Here is a 24,437-nt window from a genome sequence, read left to right as displayed (position 1 = left end):
TGATTGTATGAACGATTGTCTTTATCGTTCTCAAAAACATTGTGCATGGGCTTATCTGAATAATGCAAACGTGGGCGGAGTTTCGTGGTCTGAACGATCTCGGCGAGAATCTGTCACGACCAGGTTGCTGGTGGCTTGTGACTGAATTAAGTCTGTCATACACCTTGGTTCAATGTATGTGTGTTGGTCTGCCGATATATTAAGCTATGGCGCACGTCTCTTCCAGAGATGATATGCCATATCTTCCCGAGACAAAATCTTTGTTCAGACTTAAATCGGTGCGGAAATCGTCCGTACTGTTGAATAGTGTGTGTGTGTGTGTGTCGATAACGACAATCATTCAGACAGTCGTTCTTACAATCGTTCAGTGGATGGGGCCCTTAAGACTAAAAAAGGCGCTGTTTTATAGACAAAAAAGCCTCGACCTATAACTGAAATAAGTATCAGGAAAATAAAGAGGAATTTTTAACTGATATTATCTAATTGGTAGATCTCCTGAGGGAGGAAGTGTAAAATAGGAAAGAATTTCTAAAAGAATTATGATATTTCAAAGAGAAGAAACTCAAACAAACACACACAAGGGAGGAAAAAAACAAGCAAGAAAGGAGCCGTTTCAAAGGCAGATCCCTCCTCCACCTGCCCCTACTACTATTACTATTACTAAGAAGAAGAATGTAAACATTGGCCACCAACGTGATTCCATTCTCTTCTGCGGCTACAAATTTCGTTCGTTTTTTCGGTAATTAGTCTGTAAATCGTCGTTGAATCTAACTGTCGATTATATTTACGTGTTATTAACTTTATTTGAATTATATTTACGTGTTCATAACTATTTAAATGTCAAGTCTTGGTAAATTAGGTCCGAGTTTGAGCTGTAAACAATGACCTTATGATTGCATAGGGTTCACCTAGCATGACATTATCAATAATAGGGTAAACAACCGCATGGCCTGGCTCAACTCACCGACGATCACGGCATGCCACCCTCCGAAAAAGTTCTTATAACGCGTCCTGACACCGGAGATGGGCATCAGTCGCCACTTGTTGGTGAGAGACGGAGCTAAAGACCTCTACTCTCCTTTCGAAGTAGGGTAAAAAACCGCAGGGTACAGGAGTGGACCATGTACGATCAACGTGAACAATCCCAAAAAAAGTACATTGGGGAAAACGACTACCAACCCTTATCACGGTTTTCAGGTCTTATTCACTCGATATTTAAATGGTGAAACAAGAATACAATTACAACTCCAAGCATAGGCTACCATTCAAAAGATTGAAGATTCGTCAACATAATGTGATATATGAAAGCCCCATACGAACTAAAATAAGCATGTGACGCTCTTCGTAAAATATGTTTTCAAGGCAGTTTTGAAATCCAATATGGCGGCTACCGTGGGATGTACAGGTTTTGATCAGTGACGCAAATCATCTTTCCCAGCCTTCCCAGCAATCATTTGAACAATGTTAGCGTATGTATGTAACGTTTATTGATCTTACTCAAGATTGCAGTTGTAATTAGCGTGCTACAATAAAACAACATTTTGTTGCCTGTATTACTGAAATTATGAAACTATTTATTACCGGGGTCATGGTTTGAACTGAATTCATTCTTACCTTGTAATCGGTGGTTTTTATCCTTACTGCCATCACAACTGAAACTCCACAGTGCTTATTTTATTGTTATTACGTATACACATTTTAGTCTCAGTTCACTCCACATTGCACTTTAAACCAGTTGCTGTTCCTGGTTCCTAAGTGCGCGCGCCACAAACACAGTTATGAACAGCAGACGACAAAACTGCAAAGTTTTATTCACTAAATTGTTCACTTTACTCGTTATTTAGTTCAAATTTACTTTGTTATTTAAAAATTTTAATTTAATTCATGTATCTTATCCCTTTTTTGCAACCAGATTACCCCGAAAAATTACAGATATTTCTAAAGTAGATACAATCAAATGTTTCTAATGTTTTCGTACATCTGGCTGCCGAAAACCATAGAGGAACGACTACGGATAAGTGAATTATATACATTTTTTTTTTTTTTTTTTGCTTTTTTGTTTTTGCTAGCACATTTCATTGATTTCAGTCTATATCAGTATTTTGAATTTCTTTAATAACCGTATGCCAGAAATAAATGTAACCTTTAATGTTTGCATGCTAAGAATGGCAAAATCATCGATGCCACATTAGTGGAGGCTTCACACATACGCCGATTCATTATTATAAACTGTTTCTATGAATTCTAGTTGTCATAGTAATGCAATAATGATAAAATTGCTTTAATATTTATGTACATATACTTCCAATACATAGCCTAATTTCACCAATTTCAACGTTTTGTGTGTAGTCTTATACCCAGTTTGGAGGGTCAACACATACCGAATGGCAACAGAGAGAGAGAGAGAGAAAGGAAGGCAAAGGAACGAAGAAGGAAAGGGGTGGCGGTGGAGGGGCGGGGGGGGGAGAGGGTAGGTGGAGCTTTATACGCGTGTTCGTATCCATTTCTGCATAATGGTGATTCACGATACCCTTATAAATTATGGCACTGGGTGTAATGCACTATAGCAAAATCTCGTTCTGATACGAGTGTTCGTTACAGAAATAGGTATTGCCCAAAAACGTGCTTGCACTGTCTCTGAAACCCATAGTAGTTATGCTGCTTAGTTGTCAATCAAGTTTTTTGTAATCAAGTATTTTTTACAAGCTAGCTATTGAATAAATTTGTATTTTTCTCAATCAAAACATATGCCCCTCAATGCTAACTTTCCTCTTTTAACGACTTTCTGGTCATTGGAAATTCAGCCCCATAATTTCTTATGGTGTGAAAACAGAGGCGCAGGGACCGAAAACAATTGCGTCACGCTACGGCGATAATCCGGCAGTAAAACATCTTCATATATCCAAAAAGTAAATAAAGATATATATGCGCATTACGATTATACCAATTACATGAAGAGCTGATAATCTGCATGAATAACTGGTAAACTGTTCTGCAAGAAAGTTGAGTAAAGCAATTATTTACAATAGGTACGAAAGTCAAGATGTCGTGACGTCATAATACAGGACTTAAAAGAACGTTCTAATTCCAAAAAATAATTACTTAAATTTGAGTCAGAATCGAGTTACTTTTTCAATAATGAATATTTTCAAATAAATCATCATAAATATGTAAAATATTGATGTTTTACTATTTATTTAAAAAATTATCGAAGTGCACTGTTCGTCGTCGTCTTCTACCAAAACAGTTGTTTACTAACAAACAAGCTGGTGAGGGACCATTTTCTGATTGTTGTAATAAACCTCAGAATTGATTATGCTTTTGTATGCTTGCCATCCTGCAACGCTACCATGCATGTGCAATCTTACAGAGGAACAATTGGTAGACAGCATAGTCACCTTCACGGGGCAGAGCCCTGTGAAGGTGACTATGCCAATTTTTCCTGTGGAACGTAACTTTTTCCAAGTACCCAGTTGATGTGGACTAATTTTGTAGGAAAAATGTTCCAAGTGTCGTTCATCACTGTTGGCAACTCTTGAGATTGCAGTATGAGAGTCGGTGTGAGCTGAGAGAAATTCAGTCTTGCTTGAGGTGGTACAGTATAGGGGAATGTTATTGCAACTTCCCATCCAAAGATGCATTGTACATATTTTACAATAAATGTACTCAGAATTTCTTACTGCTTTTAGGTCATATCTGTTATGATGTGTGAGCTGTAATTATAATTTCACAAAATAAAATAAGAAAAACATTGAAAAAAAAGTTATAACTTGGTAAATTTAGTATATTTTCACACTATGTTAGGGAAAACAGGTCTACAGCAGCTGGGAATTACTCACTTTCAACTTTCTGTGGAAGGTACAGAAATTTTTCTTATGCCATGTGCATATGCATATCTTCCTCTTTCCATTGATCAAGAGTTTTTCTTAAATTGGCCATCCTTAAATTTAGTGTACATTAGCCTGGAATGTGAGGGTTAAGGGCTGGGTTCTTACCTAGACAGCCCCCACCTGGATCCTCTACTTGACCTAACCTAGTACTATGCACTAGGCTTTGTCACCCTGGGGCCCCCATCTAACCTGTGGCACAGGGTCCTTACCTAATGTAGGAAGCTTCACTTCCCCTCTCCTGGGGTCTCCCACCTAATATAACCTAGGGTGCTGGGTTTTTAACCCTCCACATTACCTAACCTATGGTAATGTAAATAAAAATAGTTGCAGCCTAACCAACCCACATCTATCCAAACATAGGGCATCAGACCTTCTCCTGGCCAACCATTGATATAAGCTAGGTTGCCAGGTCCTTACTTACATATCGTGTGATGCCTTTACAGACCTGTAACGAACCTTACCTTAATCACAATCAAAACTTGCATGTATCATTGAGGTGATAGGTTACACCCTTCTATTTCACTCTTATATTTTCCCCCCCTACTCAAAAAAGTCCCACTTTCTTACAGTGGTCTCCATAATTGTAGGATATAACAGGTACCAGCATCTTGGAAAGTAAGATGAGCCTGCTAATTGGCTATCAAAATGAACATCAGAAACATTCTAAACACAAACGAAAACATGTGTTCAACTTCAGAATCAGATTAGACTACATCCTTGTATATTGCTCTTTATGTATCCCCCCCCCCCTGAAACCCCCGGGGTCCCAATGAAGCCCCCCCCCTTAATGGAAGGGTATAGGGGTTCTGTTATCTGTAAACGGCTAATGTATTTCGTTCAAAATACAAAAATTACAGAAGTTATAAAAATTAAAAAATTTAAACATAGGTTATATTTCTTCGCCAAACAAATAATCACTGTGAACTACCTTTTTTTTCCCAAGTAATGCCTGGCTTCCAAAATCAAGTTTGATTGGTAAAACTTGAAGCAAATGAACCGGTCAGCTTTCAGCAATTTTTTTCTTTTTTTTTTCTGTGAAAAATTACTCATATACTTTTGGTGTGCTGTCATGTTTTTAACAGCTTCCTTATCCACATACTGACAAACTCAACCCACCCTGTGATTGTGGCACAAACTTGAAGTGTATAACTTTGTTTTCTCCTCTTCCAGGTTTCCGATAAGATAACAGCAAATTTGAAATGGTAGCTAAAATGCCAAAGGTTAATAGCACAATGAAAAAGATGCCTCACATGAGAACAATGACTAAAACAACATTAAAAAAGAAAAAAATTAAAGTTGTTGGTGGTCCCAAGGAAACCTCACTCAAAGTTGTAAAAAAGAAGAAAATGAAAAATCTCAAGAAGAAGGCCATAACTGATGGGACTGTAGTGAAAAGTGTCAAGGCCAAACTTAAGGGCAAGAAACTGAAAGGAAAGAAAAAGAAACCCAACATAAAAACTGGTCTATCTTCAGCAATTCTCAATGAAGATCTGATGAGTTCTTGCCCTGCAGCTAAAGAAGGAAGCTCAGCGGATAGTTTGAAAACATCAGGAGACAAAAAGAGGTAAGTTGTCCCTTTTTTTTTATCAGCAGATTTCAACATGATTCTGCTTTGTTTTGTTCTCGTCATCATCAATAACAATCGTGTCAGGTTTACCCTAGGCATCCAATTATTTCTATTCATTTTCCCTCTTCCATCTTTGGAATGTCGCCCTAAAATCCCATTGGCTCAAAGTCTTCATCTGTGCCCTTTTTCCATGATCCTCTGGATCTATTTAGTGTTCTCCATCATTCTACAGTACTCCCACATCAGTTAGTCTGATTGAGAGTCTGATTGAGGGAGCCTTAACCCTTCTCATCGCATGCCCAAACCATCCAGTTGCTCAGGGTCTGTCAGTTCATTGGTCTCTGTTTCTCAATGGTAATTTGTTCCCTGTTCTTTGGGACTTGTTTTACTTTTTGTAGAATGTTTGTAACGATGGCCTTTAGTAGCTGTGCTTTATTACATTATTTAAACCATGTGATCCTTATGTATGGAATAAATTTAATGAGAGATTGTAGTGTTAATATTTGTTCTTATTGGAATTTCATGCTTATGCAAAACGGAGTGACTGGTTGTTAAGCGTCTTTTCCCTGCATCAATTCGCCTTACTTCAAAGGACAAATTCCTTAGTCTACCATTATGAGAATGTAAATTCAGTGAGTAGGGTAAATAAGTATCAAATAATTGTAGCTCTTTTGCTTTACAGGGAGAACACATCAGAAGTGAAACCTGCGGAGAGTGAAGCAAGTAAGGTGGAGATTTCGGTTCCAGCTGAAAAGTGTGTTGTTCATCAGCTGCCAGACTTTTCCATGGAAAATTTGACAAAGTTGAAAACAAACAATGAAAATTTGAAAAAGTTGAAAAAAAGCAATGGTAAGGACTGTAAGATAAATCCTGAGAAGAAAAAGAAGAAAGGAAAGAAAATCATCAGAAAAAAGAAGCTGATTTCTGCAAAGGGTTTGTCTGTTCTTCAAGGAGCACACACAGGAGATGGTGAAGTTAATAGTGGCAGCAACGTGCAAGAACATATTCCTTTGAAGGCAGATAAATTAGGAGAAAGGTGTGTTTTTGCTCTCTCTCCCTCTCTTGCTCTTAATATACATAGCCCTTGGGACTATATTTTGATAGCACATTCAGTTTTCGTCATTCACTTTTGGTCGCTTTCTACTGAGATGTCCAATTTCATTTCTTTTGGATTTCCCAATTATTAAGAATAAGGTCTCAAGGGCTAACCCCTCAGGCCACCTTATCATTTTCATATAACTCATAGGTATGGTTAAGCTACTGAATAATGAAGGGTCTTTCTTAATTGTTTCAGTACTGCTGTCAAGAATGTGGAAACAAAAAAGAAGAAGAAAATTCAAGGATCTAAGATAAAGGCTCAAGGAAATAAAAAGAATGGATTAAAGAAAACTGGACAGGCAGGAATCAAGAAAAAAACAAAAAAGAACCTTAAGGAAAGAGCTAAAGGAACTAACATGGACTCGGAGGAACACCAGAATAATCAAGAGCCTTGTGAAAGCCCTGCAGATGCTGAGGATGGTCACGAGGAGGGAACTTCTACTTCACAAAAAACAGCAGAACAGACCTTTGAGGAGTTGCCTCCACTGAGTTTCATTATAGACACAGAAAAGGATAAGAAGGGGAATAGTGACGGCAGCAAACAAAAAGTGCTATTAAGTATACCACCTTTGATGCTGTGTACTTTGATAAACTAAAACATAAAGAAAGGTTAGTGCACAGCACGTACATTAGTTTCTTCATGCTCATCCAAGTTTTGGATGAACAGTTTTCTATGATTTGTATCATTCACATTTTGCTTAAAATTTCCCATTAAGCAATTAGAATTTAGAGAGTTGTAGTCTTGCGTACATTTTGCTTATTCGTGTGACGTCCAGTTCATCACAAATACTACCTAGCTTTCGTGGTGATCATCGTCTTGCTATGTCTATATCTACTAATTTGCCTGTGCCTCTACATTTTTTTTTTACTTGATCTTCTTAGGTTATAAAAATGAATCCTATTTTATCTACAATGAGTTTTAACATATAGGTAACACTGAAATTTTTCTCACATACAAGAAACTCGTACATTTGATTTTTTTATTTTCTTCAGAGAACTTGCTGGAGATCTCTTTGCAGGCATCAGAGCAGAGGAAGAAGAAGGCGAAGATGAAAAAGTAGAAGAACCTGTTTTGCCATCTGTTCCAGAGGAAGGTAATTCAAGGAAAAGGAATTACGACTCAAATATCCCTGATGATCCATTTGACATACTTGAAATGGAGGTGTCTCCTCCAAAGAAGAAACCGGCCTGGGTTGATGAGGATGATGAAAATGTTAAGTAAGTATTCCAGGTGTATTTTTCCATGCTTCTATCTTCTCATATCCATTTGTTCCTTTAAAATTATAAGATTGTTAGCGCTTACTTGAACTTTTTGCCGCTTATACATTCACAGAACTTTTTCTCATTTTTTTTTCTAATATTAATTCATCTTCTAGGATAAAAGATGTAGTAGCCAACATGGTTCGGGCACGGGGAAAGCGAGGCTTCAAAGAAACGTCAGAGAAGAAATATGAGAGCGAGTTACGCGAAAAGTTCAGCAACGTGATTGGGGGAACTCCCGACTGGGCAGATTTAGATAAAAAACCAAAGGATGAAGATGAAGAGAATGAATTGGTCAGGGTAAGTGAAGATGAATACTAGTTCCTCTTTGCTAGTTGTTATGGAGATTTGTCATATACCAGGTCCTGACCTTTGATGCAGCTTAATTCAGCACTCATAGTACCAAATTGCTATTTCCAACCCAGTTGTCTTGATGAATCTTACCTTCTCTTAAAGATAGGCGAGGAGATATAGGAAATCTTTAACAGTAAGTTAGTATCCAAATAACATATTTTGGGAAAATTTGGATTCTCTTCCCCAAAGAAAGTAATTGCATCCTTTTGGCTTTAAGCTGTATGTATTGCTTCTTGCTGTTCATTTTTTTTTTTCCCTCTCCTACTTACCTGTTTAATATAACATAAGTCTTCCTCTCATATATGTATACAGGCAGTCCCCAGTTATTGGCGATCTCAGTTAATGGCGATCCGGTTTTATGGCATTTGTCTGGCACCATAAGGGCCAAGTTTTGGTTATCGGCGCCATAATGTGCCAATAATAGTTATTGTGCCATAACATACTTAACAGAGGCCCCATTAACCGGTTAATGGCGTTTTTCGCTTGTCAGCACCCCGCCATGAACGGAATCCCCGCCAATAACCAGGGGACTGCCTGTCATTTTGTCTTTTCTCATTTCAGAAAACTGGCAATTATCTATCTGGAAAATCATCGGTGGAGCTCCCCAGGAGAACGCTCGAGTACAAACAGATGTTGGATCTAAACAGCTCACATACTGAAGGCGCATTAATTCAGGCAATTGACTTCAACCCCGACCTTCAAGTGGCAATAGTTGCAGGATCACTAGGACACTTAGGATCAGCGTCTCTCTTTCAGGTTAGCAGTTATTTTTTTTTTTATGTACTGCAATACTTCAGTCTTACGCGATTTGAGTTGCTTGAATTCACAATAACGTAAACTTTTCATTGAAACCTAAATAGTTTTCATGCACTAGTTTTTCACAGACACGCGAAAGCAAGCGCAAACATTTGCGAATCCGCGAGAAACCCTGCAAAAGTCTGTTTACTTTTTTATGTAAATTTGTAGGTTTTCAATTTTTGTGTGTGTAAATTAATAACATTAAATAATAAAGATAATAATTGCCTCTCTCTCTCTCTCTTTTACTGAGATAAGAGAATTTTTACTTTTAATAATATTTTAAAATATTAATTATTAAATAATAATATTAAACTAATTACAAAATTTGTATGTGATAGTATGTTAAAGAAACGTATCCTTTCCTTCATCTTTCGTTCAACTTGAAGAGAAGCTCGAAGCCAAAGCTGCTAAATCTTAGAAAATTTGTCATTTTAATGTGACAGGTCAGGGGAATGTTGCAATATGAGGTCAGTGAATTCTTGCTCTCTCATTCGTAGTTAGTGGCAGATAATTTTTAATTGATCTAATTTTACCGTCACCGTCTAGAATTTTAAATGGACAATTCTAAAACATGGACACATAACTAAGAGTTGTATTAGTCTATCAGTCCAAATAAAAAGCACTGTTTGTTCATGACAAGGAATTTCAGAAAAAAGAGAAAGTTAAAGAATAAAGAATTTCTTAAAAGCGAAGTTGAGAAGACTTCTAAAAATAGATTGGTCAGAAGGAGGAAGAAGAGAGAAATAGTACTATGTCATCTTCACACACTCCTATATTTTTACCAACCATTTATTTCGTTTTCTAAGGGTGATGTATTAAGCTAACTTTTAAATGAAGTTACAGAAACTTTAATTTCATTTTAATGTTAGCTTAATACTTGGTGAACATATTTAGGGTCATATTTAGTGTGTAAACTCTAGAAGTAAGCATGTATTAGCATTTTTAGAGATAGTGCCAAACTTACACAAAAATTCCCCTTGTGCTAGGAGGTCTGGAACCTAACCTCACGTAAGTTCGGTGGCATTACTGTATATATCTATACTATATTGTCTTGTACAGTATATTATCTCTAATAAGAAAGGTGTTTCAAATCATATTCTCTGAGAATTGATTATTCATAGGCCAGCTTTGCTCTCGAGGTCAAAAAACTTAAGTGCAGTTACCTTTCATCTCCGGTTGTACACATTTTGTGCTTATAGCATTTAAGTTTCTCTTTAAGTACTACATACAAAGGTGATCAGACCTTTTTTTTGACTGCTGATGACTTAGCGTCTAATCTGACACTGCACTATACTTTAAAGGTGGGTAGTATGTCAGTGCACTGTATGCATTACTTGAAAGTTCTTTGCAACCCCTTTCATTCCTTTTACTGCATCTATATTCTCTTTCTTCCATCTTACTTTCCACCATCTTCTAACAGTTGCTCCATAGTGTAACTGCCAGGTTTTCCTCCTGTTACACCTATCAAACCTTTTTACTCAAAATTTCCGTGTCAACACTGAATGACCTCATGGGTTCAGCACTTGGCCTAAGTCCAATGTCAGTTCTATATACTTTGAAGTGGAATGTCAATGAGTGTTATGTATTGAACACTGGGAGAGTTCTTCCTGTCAGGTAACCTCTTAAAACCCATCAGTCCAACTTTTCTCACCTGTACCCTGTTCAACATTAGTGGAATGGAATGTAAAATTTGGGCCAGAGGCCAAACACTGGGACCTATGAGGTCATTCAGTGTTGATAGGGGATTGAGAGTAAAAAGATTTTAAAGGTGTAGCAGGAGGAAAAGCTCAAAGCAGTTGCAATTTGAAATAATTGTTAGAAAATGGTGGAAAGTGAGATGGAAGAATCTTAATTGTGGTACAGCAAAAGGAATGGAAGGGGTTGCAGCAGGGGATGAAAAGATGCTACAAAGAATCGTCAGTAATGCCTACATGAGGTGCACTAACAGCAGTATCCCTCTAAGGGGGTGTTGAAATTAGTAATCCTTAAATTGCACAGTTTAGCATCCTGTTTGGTGGTTTATTTAGCCCTGGTGTTGATAAGGCCACTTGCCTTTGTGCGCAAGTGAAAATAAAATAATAGCTTTTGTGTTTCTGGAACTTAAAATTTATTTTAGATGTTCTAATTTCTTAAGCATATATTTCTGTCCTTAGGTCGACGGCAACAGTAACCATCGAATTCATTCTGTTCGCTTTCCGAGTTACCCCATCACCTGCGCTCGCTTCCTGAGAGATGGCAGGAAGTTTGTTGTGGGGTCGCAGGCACACACCCACTTCTTTGTTTATGATATGGAAACGTCAAAAGAAACAAAGTTGTTTGTCAACAAGAAATTTGAGAAGAGTGTCGATAAGGTGAGTGAGTTACAGAGATCACAAGTTTCCGTATAGTACTGTGTTGTTATTAGGCATGAAAGCATGGCGCACCAAAAGTATAGGAATTGTGGTTTTTGAGGTTCATGTACAGAAAGTGAGCTAGAGGACTTTATTTTAATATGATCATTTTATGCCCTTTTGGGCTTCGGTATATAATTAACATAAGAGTTTATATAAACAGCAAGTGGTACATAGTACAGATAAATGGATGAAGCTGTCAAAGGACCTACAGACATACTGTGTGGACTTAAACATTATAAGCATAAATATAAATGGTAGCATTAATCTAAAATTTATGAAAAGAAACTACTGTATTCAGCAGGGGTATAGTTAAGCTCCAAATACTCTCACTACACATGCCCATTCCTCTTGTGACTCTGCTACCAATCATTCTTCCTCGCAACTCCATGAAGTTACCATGCTATTGCAATCTCTAAAAATTTAGGTTTCAAGTGATTGATACCATTATGCTGTCTTCTCTTATTAATTTCTATTTTTTGTATGGACTTTGGTGTTTTTAGACAATTTATCATAGATTTTTTTGTCATTGTGCCTTGATCTATATTTTTGTCTTCCATTATCAGTTTGAAAGCAGTTATATTCTATAGCTCACAACCTGGTCTTACAACAACTGGATTTTGTAGTTTATTATTTTTACTGTATACCATGTACGGTATGGTTGCCGTGATCTAATCCTTGAATGAATACTCTATCAAGTCTTACTCTTTTTCCTTGTTCTTTTATATTCCTGTATCTTCTTAAATTATGTTCATGACATATGTACACATACATTATACTGTACATAAGTTATAATGTCGTCACTTATACTTACGTTCTCTGATATTGGCCTGTGCATTAACATAAGAGATTATTTCTTCCAGAACTTGTATGTTAACCCCGATGGTGAAACATTCATATATCTGGACAACAGAGGCAAGATGTTTGTTTACGACGCAGCCTCCCTGTCTCTCGTAGATATTATGGAGTCCCCCTTTCCTGTCACCTCTGCAACCTTCAATTCAGATGGCACAAGGATGTATACATATGGGCGTGAGTTACACTCATTCTTTTATTGTATTCATTATGACAGTAAAAATTATGTATGGTAATAATAATAAACTATACGTATTACTATTAAAAGTTGCTGAATAATCATATAGGTCCCAGTGCTTGGCCTTGAGCCTAAACTTGATATATTCCATTTATATATGTAAGAGAAATATAAGTAACATATAATTGAAGATTAATCTTTGAGTAAATAACTACCTTTGTACATAAACAGCGAGTAAATAAATAAACTAAGGCATTGGTAGTTATCAATTTCGTAGTACAGACAGGAAGGCTATTTCTTCATTTTACGGTATGGTAGTATATGGCACTGTACTGAAGCAAGACTTTGAAGACCAATGTGATTAAAGGGATAAACAGCTGTTGTGGTTCATATACTGTAGTTCTGTATAGTACTGTACAATATTTTTTTTTTTCTCAGAAACAGGAGAAGTGTGCATATGGGACATGAGTTCAAGAATGTGCATACACAGATTCGCCGACGAAGGATGCATCGCTGGTGATGTCATTGCTATGTCCCCAAACAACCAGTACTTGGCTTGTGGGTCTCGTTCTGGCATTGTTAACATTTACGACTCCTCTGCGACATCAAGCAGAGAACCTGTTCCAGTTAAAGTGTTATCCAATTTGACTACGTCTGTAACTGCTCTCAGTTTCAATGCATCTTCGGAAATACTAGCCATGGGATCAAACAGGAAGCCTAATGCAGTCAAGCTAGTAAGTGGTCTTTGCTTTGAAGATTCTGGGGTAATGATTCTGACAAATATCTGTTTCTGAAAGACCTTACACATAGCCTAGTTATATTAAACCAATCACTCACACACTCCTCACTTAACAACCTATGGTCTTACTGTGAGTTGATGTGTTATAAGGGCCCACTAAGGTGACAATAAACAATATCTAAAGATGCTTCACACAAACCCATTACCAATACAGAATGCTTGTAATACTGGAAAGGGGCAGAGCCTTGTTTATTGACCGATTCTCTTAATAACCTGATTGTTGGAGCAGATCTCAGTCATGAAGTGAGGATTGTCTGTAACTGCTGCGTTTGACCAAATCACAAACCCATTGAACTTTCTATACTTTTAATACCTGACAAAAATTATGTTAACGTGAATACGTACACAGAATCAGAAGTGAAAACGGGCAATGAACCGGGTAAAAGGTCGAGAGAGGGCAACTGCAACTCTCACCCAGACAGTTAAGAAAAAGACTGAACACCGTGGGTGCGTGGTCCTTGACCAGTTTTCACCCGATATACGCAAGCATTGCCAGATCTTACAAGATTCCTTGCTTTTCATCTGCAATTTAACTGGATCCAGCTAGGCGCTAGAATATTGTTAAGACCTCAGGTTTGTAGCTATGAAAAATACAAATTGTCTTAGAAAATTTGTCATATTTGCAGAAGTTATGTTTTTAAGAGGTTTCAAATCTTGGGCAAAGCTGGTCCAGCCATTGAAGCTCAGCAAGAGGACAGCAGTTAACCAGCAGCGAGTGTATGACGGTTGGGGTCGTCCTTACCCATTCAACTGTTGGCTGTCACTTTTTCTATGACTACTGCTGGACTCGTTTGGCTTTCACAGAGTATTTTGTTGATGACTTTTGCTTTCATTTTAGCTTGTGTCGAGTGTAGTATGAATGATGATACCCGATCCTCCTTTGAAGAGCTTCATCAGTTTAGGAGCTCAGGGTGTGTTGGGTCTTTGTTACTCTCAAGCCTAAGCCTTGATCCTTATTCTTCATGTTTGCTTTGCATGAGTCAGGAGTACATTAGAAGTAAGTGTACAAGGAGGAAGTGATCTATGAATGTGCCACGTGTCTTATAAGTGCAACGGCTGAGATCCCAGCTTCTGCCGTTGCCTTCGTACCTGACCATTCTCCACCTTTTTGAACTTGAGCAGGAGGAAAGGGGAGCATTACAGAGAGTGAAGACGATAGCAGAGAGAGAAAAAGCAATCCTTCCTTCGTATTGCTGCTGTCTCTTGTCCAAAGAACAAGGTGGTGAAGAAGAGCTGGAGACAGAGAACAACAGAGGAACCTAAGATTTACATGAGCAGTAAGGTACAATGGGATTATATATTGTATAATTGTTAATGGTATTTTATGCATTGTTGAAATATGGTGGGTGTCCTATATATGGACAGCATATGGTTAATTTTAGAAGGTGTCTGTTGATGTATTTAAGTTGTGTTGTGACGTCATAGACAAGATGGTGGCGGCGTCAGTGGGATGTAAACAATAACACGGGGCAGTAGGAGACACGTCCATGTGGTGTTTGGTTGGTAGGGGAGAGCTCTCTGTCTGGTAGGAGTTTTTGGATCGTAAGTCTTGTTGTGCTGTTGATCTAAGGTGACTTCTGGAGTATACTGGAGTTGGGGAACACATACAGGTGGGTAGATTATTCATTTGTGTAGAAAAAAGGGGTTAGGCCAGGCAAAAATTCAAACAGGTAGCGTGGTTGAACAAAGGTGCCTGGATCCGACAGTGAACAAAGGGAGACTAGATGGAGAAGGGAATGTCCGAGGTTTAGCGGGATGCAAGAAGAGTACAAAGAATGGAAAGGTCAAGTCGAAGATTTGGCTATTGTTGTATGGAGAAGATACAAAATACCTGGCGATAGAAATGAGAATGAGCTTAAAAGGGAAAGCCCGAGAACTAGTGGAAGGATTAGATAGAGATAAACTTATGGGTACGGAAGGTCCAAAGATAATCCTAGAGAAACTAGATAAAGCCTTTCTAAAAGACTCAGTAATGGAGAATTATGGCAGAATAAAAAGATACATTCTAATAATTAGAGAATCTAGTGAAAAGATGGCTGACTATTTAATTAGATACGAGAAGGCAGTATCTGAGTGTGAAAGAGCAATGGGGAAAGTCAAGGGTTATCATGTAATAGAGCAAGCATCTCACGGAAAATAAAAAACAAATGGTATTATCGGCTGGTGGGCAAGAAAAGTTAGAGTATGAAACAGTGTCGCAAACAATGAAAAGACTATTTGAGGGATTAGGGACTAAAGAGGAACTGGAATGGTGGGGGTCGTCAGAAGGCAATGCCAGTTCTGGGAGAGGGAGGGAAAACCAGAGATATCGGGGAAGATAGAACCGAGGTAGGGGTGGAAGAAATCCTATAAACAAAGAAGGGAAGGTAACAGTATGTGCATAATGCAGCTCAGAATGGCATTGGACTAGGGATTGTCCTCAGAATTTTCATAATTTAAGAGTACCTATAAGGAGAAGGAAGGTATAAGAATTATTACTGGAGGGTTGGAACGGAAAGAATCTGAGGGAAATTAAGAACACAATGAAGAAATTACATTTACAGTTTGGTCACGGAAGTGGAGATAGAATATGGAAGCACAATGGAGTAAAGGGTTGATCGAAAAAGAAAGAGGAAATAAGAAAGTTACTAACTGAACTGATTGAAAATTGTGAGGTTTGTAAAAGATACAGAAGAAACCCCGCCAAACCAGTAGCAGGGTTTTTTTTTGAGTAAAACGTTTAATGAAGAAGAAAGATGATGGAGGAGGAGGAAGTAGATTGGTCCATAGCATTGAAATGGGTAGTGAGTGCTAGGAATTGCTTTTTGAATAATGGAGGTTTCTCTCCCAACCAATTAGTATTTGGAAAAAACCCTTCACTGCCTAACGTAATGGGAGAAGAAAGTTCAAGTCCTGCAAGCAGAGAAAAAGGGATGAAAGAGGGTATGGTAAGGGACGCACTGAATGCAATGCACAAGGCCAGAGAAGTGTTTATAAAAAATGAGTCGTAATAAAATAAGAATAGTTAAACAAAAACATCAGAGAACATAAATTTGAAGAAGCAGTGGTAGGAGATGAGGTATTCTATAAGAGGGAAAATGAAAATGAATGGAGAGGACCTGCTCAGGTAGAGGGAGTATCAGGGAAAACAATAATAGTCAAACATGGGGATTCTTTAAGAGAAGTAGCTAGGATACATGTGACTAGGATTCAACGACGATCACCAGATACAGAAGAGATATCTGCTAGAATAGTTAAATCCCATGGTGGGAAAGGTAGATCAGATGGCCCAAATGAAGGGAATGTAGATTGGCAAGGAGAGATAATAGGTGGGAGAAGGAATGCAGGCAGAAGAGACTACAGAAAGAGAGGTGGTAGAGGAAACAGTGGAAGATACCAGGGAAAGTGGGTCAATAGAAGGCGAGTTAATAGAAGAGATACCAAAATTCAAAAAGGGAAATAGAGTTAGAGCCATAAACAACGATACAGGACAAGTAGAAGAATGGACTATATTAGGTCTTGCAGGAAAAAGATCAAGCCAAGCATGGGCTGATTCGTACAATGTACAAGACTCAGTCAGGTGACAAAGGGTGGGTTAACTTGAGGGATTATAGTCAGGTAGAAAAAATTGAAGATGAAGAGGAGGTGTTGCTGGGATTTGAAAATGGAAGCTAAAGAAAAAGAACTTCAAAGTTGGAGAGATAACCAAGTATATGAGGAGGTAAATGTTGGACAAAAAGCTATATCTACTAGAAGGATAGTAACTGAAAAGATAAAAGGGGGGAAAGGATATGTAAAGCAAGATTGGTAGCTAGAGGGTTTGAAGAAGAGATGGCAGGGTGGGAAAAGGATGCTCCCACATGCAATGCTGAAATTTTAAAAATCTGTCTAACCATAATAAAGGTGAAAAATTGGAACTGTTATACATTGGATGTCAAAACTGCTTATTTAAAAGGTGACGAGATACAAAGAGAAGTGTATTTAAAGCCACCAAGGGAAGATGGTTGGAGGGGATTATGGAAGTTGAAGAAAACTGTCTATGGGCTTAAGGACGCAGCAAAAGCATGGTTTTGTAAAGTGGTTAAAGTAGTGAAGGAGCTTCAAGGTGAGAGCAGTAGACTAGAACCTAATATATTCTTTTGGAAAAATACAATAAATTGAATGGCATTTTGTGTAGACGTAGACGATTTTTGCTACGGAGGAACTGAAGGATTCTTAAAAGAAACGATTGGGAAATTGAAAGGGAAATTGCAAGTAGGATAACAAGAGAGTAAAAGGTTCAAATATATAGGAGTATTAATAGAGCAGAAGGAGAATAGATTTTCCCTTAATCAGTAGCAGTATATAAATTCTATAAGAGAACCAGAGGCTAGAAGATATACGGGTAATAGTGCTAGAACAAAAGGAGTTAACTGAGTGTAGGTCAGTGGTAGGGCAGCTGAATTGGGTATCACTACATATCATGCCAGAAATATCATATGATGTTAGCGAATTAAGTAAAGCATTTAAAGAAGGAACAACTCAGGATATGAAGAAGCTTTTTAAAATTGTTTGAAAAACTAAGAGCATGGTGGGCGGTTACAATAAGTGAGATGGAAGAAGAAAGGATTTACTGGGAAGCCTATGCGGACGCTTCATTTGGAAACATAGAAGATGGCCATACTCAACTGGGTTATATTATTTCCTTGACAGATGGGAAGAGGAGAAGTCCCATACGGTGGAAGTCTAGGAAATCCAGGAGTGGCAAAATCCACCATTGAGGCCGAAGCCCTGAGTGTTGGGGAAGCTACAGAAGGATTGATATATTTCAAGCATTTGTGGGAAGAGGTAGTAGGAGGGAGAAATTTAGAAGCCTTGGTTAACACTGATAGTAAAACACTAATGACCGCCATCAAATCGAGCACTGGTGTAAGTAGCAAGAGATTAAAAATAGATATTGCATCAATAAGGGAAACCATAGAATCGGGGGAAATAAAGGAGGTGAGATGGATAAAAGGAAAGGAGCAAGTGGCTGATGTATTAACTAAAGCAGGAGTTTCGGGGGAATGTATTTAGAAATTATGTAGAGGGTAAAGAGTTGGAGGACGAGGGAAATTAAGAGGGGACTAGGTTAGGAAACAGTCGGAGGGGAGGGAGAAAGAGATAACTGATTATATACTGTATAATTGTTATTGGTATTTTATGCATTGTTGAAATATGGTGTTCTATATATGGATGGTTGATTCTAGAAGGTGTCTGTTGATGTATTTAAGTTGTGTTGTGACGTCATAGACAAGATGGCGGCAGGGTCGGTGGGATGTAAACAATAACAGGGGGCAGTAGGAGACTCGTGCGTGTGGTGTTTAGTTGGTAGGGGAGAGCTCTCTGTCTGGTAGGAGTTTTTGGGTCGTAAGTCTTGTTGTGCTGTTGATCAAAGGTGATTTCTGGAGTATACTGGAGTAGGAGAACGCGTACAGGTGGGTAGATTATTCATTTGTGTAAAAAAAAGTTAGGCTAGGCTAAAATTCAAACCACCATCTGGGTAATTGCCTCTTGAATAAGGAACACAGCAGATCAGGGACCCACAGAAACCTCTGATACAGAAAAATCTGTACAGGTGGTCAGGAACAACCTGGCCGAAGATAAACATTGATTCTAGAAGAAAAAAAATCTAGACCAGCAGGTCTGGCCAAGATGGAGCCGGTGCATTGTTTTGAAAATTTATAGGTTAGTGTAACTGATATTTCCATAACAAACAAGGCATCTTATGAGTGATGGGTTTGTATGACAAATGTTTTATCTTATAAATCTTTAATTTTTATGTCTAACTTATACAGAACAAGATTATTATGTATAACTTTGACAGAACAGATTATTACAACCAATAGTTCTGTAACCTAATTTCCATGTGTTTTACAGGTTCATTTCCCATCAATGACGGTCTTCGAAAACTTCCCAAATCTTAGAAAAGAACTGAAGAGAATTTTGTCCGTGGGGTTTTCTTCACACAGTGGTTACCTTGCTCTTGGAGATAATGCAGGAGCTGCTACTCTCTTCAGATTAAAACATTTTCCAAATTATTAATTGTTATGCAATATTGTTTGAAATTTCTAGTGAATAAATTATTTTACAAAAAGTGTTGCTTTTTCATTGTCTAGTAGCTTCAGACACAACAGTGATTCACAGCTTGGTCAGTGATGTGAACTTGCATGTTCTAGCACTAAAAATGTACTGAATTTGTCTTGAAGTAGACACAAATGTTATCTAAATATAATCTAAGAGAAAATCTCAAAATATTTGTCCTAAGTATACAGTACAAACCAGAACTTTTTTGTGTGGTGTATTCCTAGGCTCTACTTGGATACAGTCACAAAAACATGGTAACGCGGTAGATAACTGGAGATGGTGCTGTCAAAAGCAAGCACTTTTCCATTGGCATCAAGTATTTGTTCCCATGAGACTCCTTTGGTAGAGGGATAGTCTCTTGATTGATTGGCAAGTTGAATCTCCAAGAAATGACAAGCTGGCAGTCATGAAATGAACAAGGAACCTTCAACTCCTGTAACCTCACGTCTATACTTGACAGTGGCTGAAGAAAAAGTACTAGTGTTTGGCAGGTGAGTCGGGGTTACCCTTACTCACCTGCCTACCTCCAATTAACCACCTTGATACCAGGTCTCAATGGCCGATTCTATCTAATGCTGAGGAATACTACTGCATACAAGGTAATGGTTTGTATTCCCTTAGGAACTAGTCACTTAACATCCCCTAATATTTGGTAACTGGTCATATTTGTCAGATGATATAAACTACAAAATATGGAATGTTATTTTTCTTATATCAAATAATAAAGGAAACCCTATAAAGAGATTACATATGTATTAACATGATTTTAGCAAATACTGAAAAGATACTACATTTACATAACTGCATTATCATGGAAGCTATGAAAAACAAAATTATAATAATAATACAGCAAAGTACGTACATGTACAGTTTTCTTAACTTTGAAACTGGTGTCATAGGCGTCGTGACGGATGATGAGAGGAGGTGGCGAGGCTCTTGAGTTTGAAGGCATTGGTTTAAAGAATTTGTCTATGGAATTTTGTATTGTTCTATACTTTTATTTTCATCATATATGATACGATAACACTGGAAAGCATCACCGACTGTTGGGCTCTTTATTCTTAAAAATGGTCAACACTTTTTATGGAAGTTTTGAAAATCTCTAGGCCATCAAGTATGTTTAAAACTTCTTTAAGGGAACGAGTTGTTCTTCATGATTTTCTGTTTTATGCATTTCTTCCAGTTCCATCAAATCCACATTTGTCAACTCAGAATGACTGTCAAACAACTCTTGGAAGTCCTATTCCCCTACAGCAAGCTGTAACTTTTCACTTAAGTCAACAAGACTGTTAGGCTCCCTTTTCCTCCTCTTGATTAAACTGTCTGAAGTCATTTACAAACTGGATATAAGACCTTCCACACACCATTCATGTTGATGCCGCTTACTTCATGTCATCTAGTATCAAGAGAGGAGACTCCCCCTCCAGCTCCCTTTGTTTCAGATTTGGAGTCCAACAAAGTGGCAGTGGTTTGGGTGTCCCTAGGCCTACGGGGTTTACCCTCTTGGGTGGTTTCCTGGTGAATTTCTTGTCTGCTCACCAGCCTCCCCCAGTCCCCCCTCTTCCTGGCCTACACTACTTTGGTATGCATGTGACACCTTCGAGCAGCCCAGAGCTGTCAGGCACTGTTTGATGGACTGGACTGGACTGTTTTTCTTGAGAGATATGCAGTTCCATGCACAGATGTTCGTATCTCTGCAAGTTCATAAGTAGAGGATAATAATGATAAGGATTAGTTTTTCCAGACGTCCGAGTCTTATATAGACTTCTCAGGAGTCTCATCTTCTGAGATAACCAGACATCTCCATGGCTGTTCTACGGGAAAAGCATCTCACTCGCAACAGATACTGGATTGTCTCCAGTTGTGAAGAGATAAGGACCCTATTGATGTGTGGCAGGCAAAGAAGGTTGTGCCCGGGGTAATCTCCCTCAGTCAGCAAAGCTAGAAGATTGGGGTACCATTCTACGTGTGGCCATAAGGGAGCCAATAGTCTTCCCGAGATTCTGAGAAGTCATTACTCTGTTGATAACTTGATGGATCAGGAATAAGGGGAAAAGGCATCAACATCCAGGTTTTCCCAAAGTGTTGCAGGGCGTCTTCTGCCACGGCCCAAGGATCAGGAACGAACAAACAAAATTGCCCCTAGGGTTTTGTTGTATCTGGTCGCAAAGAGTTTATTACACGCTGTTCACTGAGACGACAACTAGATTGAGCTATCACAGTAAGATCTGTATTTCTCTCTGCATTCAGTGATTGGGTTGAGTCATCAGATATAAAAGGACTACAAGGTAATATTCATCAAGACTACATTAATGTCACTGATATCACAAAGCTGTTTAATTTGACATTATACTTCAAATCAGGAAAAGCTTCCAGAGGATTTCTTCTTATAACAAGTGAAATCCGAGAGCTGAAAATTAACCAAGCATAACTAGCGCATTACAGAACACAATACATACATCTCCATTACCATTATCTTATGTCTTGCAATATCCTCTCGCGTCCAGACGGCCATTGCATAATTACCATGCAAGGTCTGGGTTTTTCAAATCTCCTGGTGTCCAGAGGGCACAAGTTGACAGTCTCATACCATTCCCCCAACTCAACACAAAAGAGATGTCCTAGCCCTCCAATTCCATTACCATCTCACATATGTAATTAGCCCTATAGTATTTCCCACCCTATCCTGTTAGCAGACACCCAATATTCTTTTTAAACCTTATTTCTACAACAACAAATCCTTTCAGATATAATTTCATGTCCTTTTAACAACACAGACTGCACTAAGCATACATATTACATACAAATATATATACTGCTGCACTCTTATGGAAAAGGGCTTGAACACAATCAATGGAACAGAGGACAAAACACGTTGCTCATCAAAGGTCCTGATATGGTAGTCTGGTTTTCATACATAACTATAATGCAAAATTCAAAAGTTTTGGATGCCTGTGATACATTAAGGAAAGCAAAAGTCGCAAGCCACTGCCAGGCCCTTGTATTTTATGTACTTAGTCGTTCCCTGTGGAAGTCAACTTGATGGTCTTCCCTTGTGTCTTTTATTACATGTATTCACTTTGTAATTTTACATAAACTTATACTTCCTTCAAGTTTTACTCAGGCATTTCCACCTTGCCAAATGTCTTAAACATTAAAATATAGAAAGTCATGATTTTAGGATGTCTTTATTTCTAATTTGAGATATCATAACACTTAAGAACACTACAAAACCTAAATAGTACTTAATTCTTCCTTAATATAGTTTACGAAAGATAAAGCAAAATAAAATCTTACTAATTACATTATTACCCTATATTCATCCGAGTAAAAAAATATTTTCCTCCACTTTCTTTCTACCTATACTTTATTTTGGCTTCGGAATTTTTCTTGACCTCCAAGAACACTACAATACAGAATCTTAACAGGACTTAATACTCCCTTATTATACAGTTTAGAAAAGATAAAGCAAAATAAAATTTTACTAAATACATTACTATCTCATATTCATCCGAGTAAAAAAATATTTCCCTCCACTTCCTTTCGACCTATACTTTATTCTTCCTTAATATACAGTTTACAAAAGATAAGGCAAAATATAATCTTACTAAATACATTAATACCTTATATTCATCACAAAAGATAAAGCAAAATAAGATTTTACCAAATACATTATGACCTGATATTCATCCGAGTAACAAAATATTTTCCTCCACTTCCTTTTGACCTACAGTGTATTATTTTGGCTTCTGAATTTTTCTCGACCTCCACCCTTCTTTGGTGTAAGGACTGAGCGAGGCCATATGTCTTGTCCTTTTACCCTTACTGACTGCTTCTTCCACCCTTGCTCCTCCTTTTTGTGCACTTTGATTTTCTGGGACTAAATCAGAATTATCACTATCGAGCTCTGTTTCAACACTAGCGAGGGAATCGAAAATTTCTGGGTTAGATTTACGAATTGACTTTGCAGCCTTCCCTTTAGATTCAGATCTGCGGTCGGTTTCCCTACTTGCTCGACGTAATTGACTAAAGTCAGATTCCTTTGCAAAGGCTTCAGGACTTTGCAAATGTAAAACTAATTTAGGTTGTTCGGTAACTGATGGCAGTGAAGCAGCCGAGGTGTTTACAGTTATTGCACTAAGATCCTGGGTTTCATCTATAAATGTAATATTACTAATCACACCAGGTTTGTGATGAGGTGTGCTAATGGCTCTCAATAATTTATCCCTAGTTGACTTTAATGTTTTTCCTTTGGGTGTTCCTTCAACATTTCTAACTGGAGAATTTCCTCCAATTGGCCTGGGATCAATGTGGGTGTCGTCCTTCTCAGAAGCGTTGTTTTCCAAGTCTTCTTCCTCTTGAAGAGGTCCGGCTTCCTTCCTAACCTCCTCCTGAAGAGGTCCGGCTTCCTTCCCAACTTCCTCATCAGAATTAGGTTGTCTCTCAACGTCGGATGCCTTTGGTGCTTGAACATTCTCTTCTTCACCATCAGCTTTTGGTGTCTGGACCTGAGCTGCATTTTGGGAATGTGAAGCTTGAGTCTCCAATGAAGCTCGAGTTTCCCGTGAATTTAAGTTTGAATCACTGTCCTGAATGAATGGCACTGGTACAAGAGAACTCCTCCTCCTATTTGTTATTGCCTTAGAATTCAGCAGTGCCATTTTGTGGAGTTTATTTTGTACAGCAGTTGGTGTCTTTGGTATCATTTCCGGACCATTTTTCTTGAGGGACGGCGATGTGCCCAAACTTAAAGATTTCTCAAGATCATTGGCACATTCACCAGCATCATCTTGAACATCAGCAGCAACCTCTTTTTCAGCCTGTCTCCTCTTTAGCTCTTCTTCTTCTCTTTCTTTTTCCTCCTGATCAAGTCGTCTCAAATCAAACTCAATCTCTTGAGCAAGCTGTTTGTCACCTGCTAATATTTCTTTTACCTGAAAAAGTAAATGAAAAACTTGACTTCAAAGGACAATACTATGATGTTACACAACACCAAAAAAATATTACACACCATTCACAAAATGTATTTCATCAATTACAAATTCCACATAAAAAAAGTTGGCCAAATCAAAATGTAAAAAATACTAGCTTAGCAATTATGAAACCACAGAAAAAGACAAATCTTAACATGCATTAAAAACTAGTCTGATCAAACAAAATTCAC

The 24,437-nt window shown here is 38.0% G+C and overlaps 3 protein-coding genes across 3 annotated transcripts in view; 2 read left to right on the top strand and 1 right to left on the bottom strand.

Annotated features, from left to right (window-relative positions):
- Positions 1-625: 625 nt before the first annotated feature.
- LOC135199329 (uncharacterized) lies at positions 626-7,774 on the top strand. The gene is made up of 5 exons (XM_064227264.1): positions 626-739; positions 5,061-5,454; positions 6,140-6,493; positions 6,752-7,164; positions 7,549-7,774. The coding sequence occupies exons 2-4, from the start codon at positions 5,090-5,092 to the stop codon at positions 7,149-7,151; spliced, it is 1,119 nt and encodes a 372-aa protein (XP_064083334.1). The 5' UTR covers positions 626-739; positions 5,061-5,089; the 3' UTR covers positions 7,152-7,164; positions 7,549-7,774.
- LOC135199027 (U3 small nucleolar RNA-associated protein 18 homolog) lies at positions 7,378-19,284 on the top strand. The gene is made up of 8 exons (XM_064226943.1): positions 7,378-7,397; positions 7,549-7,773; positions 7,932-8,115; positions 8,731-8,925; positions 11,121-11,318; positions 12,221-12,389; positions 12,829-13,124; positions 19,067-19,284. The coding sequence occupies exons 1-8, from the start codon at positions 7,378-7,380 to the stop codon at positions 19,229-19,231; spliced, it is 1,452 nt and encodes a 483-aa protein (XP_064083013.1). The 3' UTR covers positions 19,232-19,284.
- A 680-nt stretch (positions 19,285-19,964) lies between these two features.
- The window catches only part of LOC135199328 (condensin-2 complex subunit D3-L-like), a 48,480-nt gene continuing 44,007 nt past the window's right edge, over positions 19,965-24,437 (bottom strand). The window contains 1 exon segment of the mRNA XM_064227263.1: positions 19,965-24,207. Within this exon segment, the coding sequence (XP_064083333.1) occupies positions 23,011-24,207 (1,197 nt within the window). The 3' untranslated portion in view covers positions 19,965-23,010.

The sequence above is a fragment of the Macrobrachium nipponense genome, chromosome 25 (assembly GCF_015104395.2).
Source record: "Macrobrachium nipponense isolate FS-2020 chromosome 25, ASM1510439v2, whole genome shotgun sequence".
Classification (NCBI taxonomy): domain Eukaryota; kingdom Metazoa; phylum Arthropoda; class Malacostraca; order Decapoda; family Palaemonidae; genus Macrobrachium; species Macrobrachium nipponense.
The sequence above is the reverse complement of the archived record's forward strand: the minus strand, read 5'-3'. Positions and strand labels throughout refer to the sequence as shown.

Bases quoted from the DNA above. Each gene is read 5' to 3' on its own strand.
- LOC135199027 (XM_064226943.1), top strand. From the start codon at position 7,378: ATGTCTATATCTACTAATTT. The intron at 7,774-7,931 runs GTAAGTATTCCA...TTCATCTTCTAG, and splicing joins GAGGATGATGAAAATGTTAA to GATAAAAGATGTAGTAGCCA. The intron at 12,390-12,828 runs GTGAGTTACACT...TTTTTTTCTCAG, and splicing joins AAGGATGTATACATATGGGC to AAACAGGAGAAGTGTGCATA.
- LOC135199329 (XM_064227264.1), top strand. From the start codon at position 5,090: ATGGTAGCTAAAATGCCAAAGGTTAATAGCACAATGAAAAAGATGCCT. The intron at 5,455-6,139 runs GTAAGTTGTCCC...TTTGCTTTACAG, and splicing joins ACATCAGGAGACAAAAAGAG to GGAGAACACATCAGAAGTGA. The intron at 6,494-6,751 runs GTGTGTTTTTGC...TAATTGTTTCAG, and splicing joins GCAGATAAATTAGGAGAAAG to TACTGCTGTCAAGAATGTGG.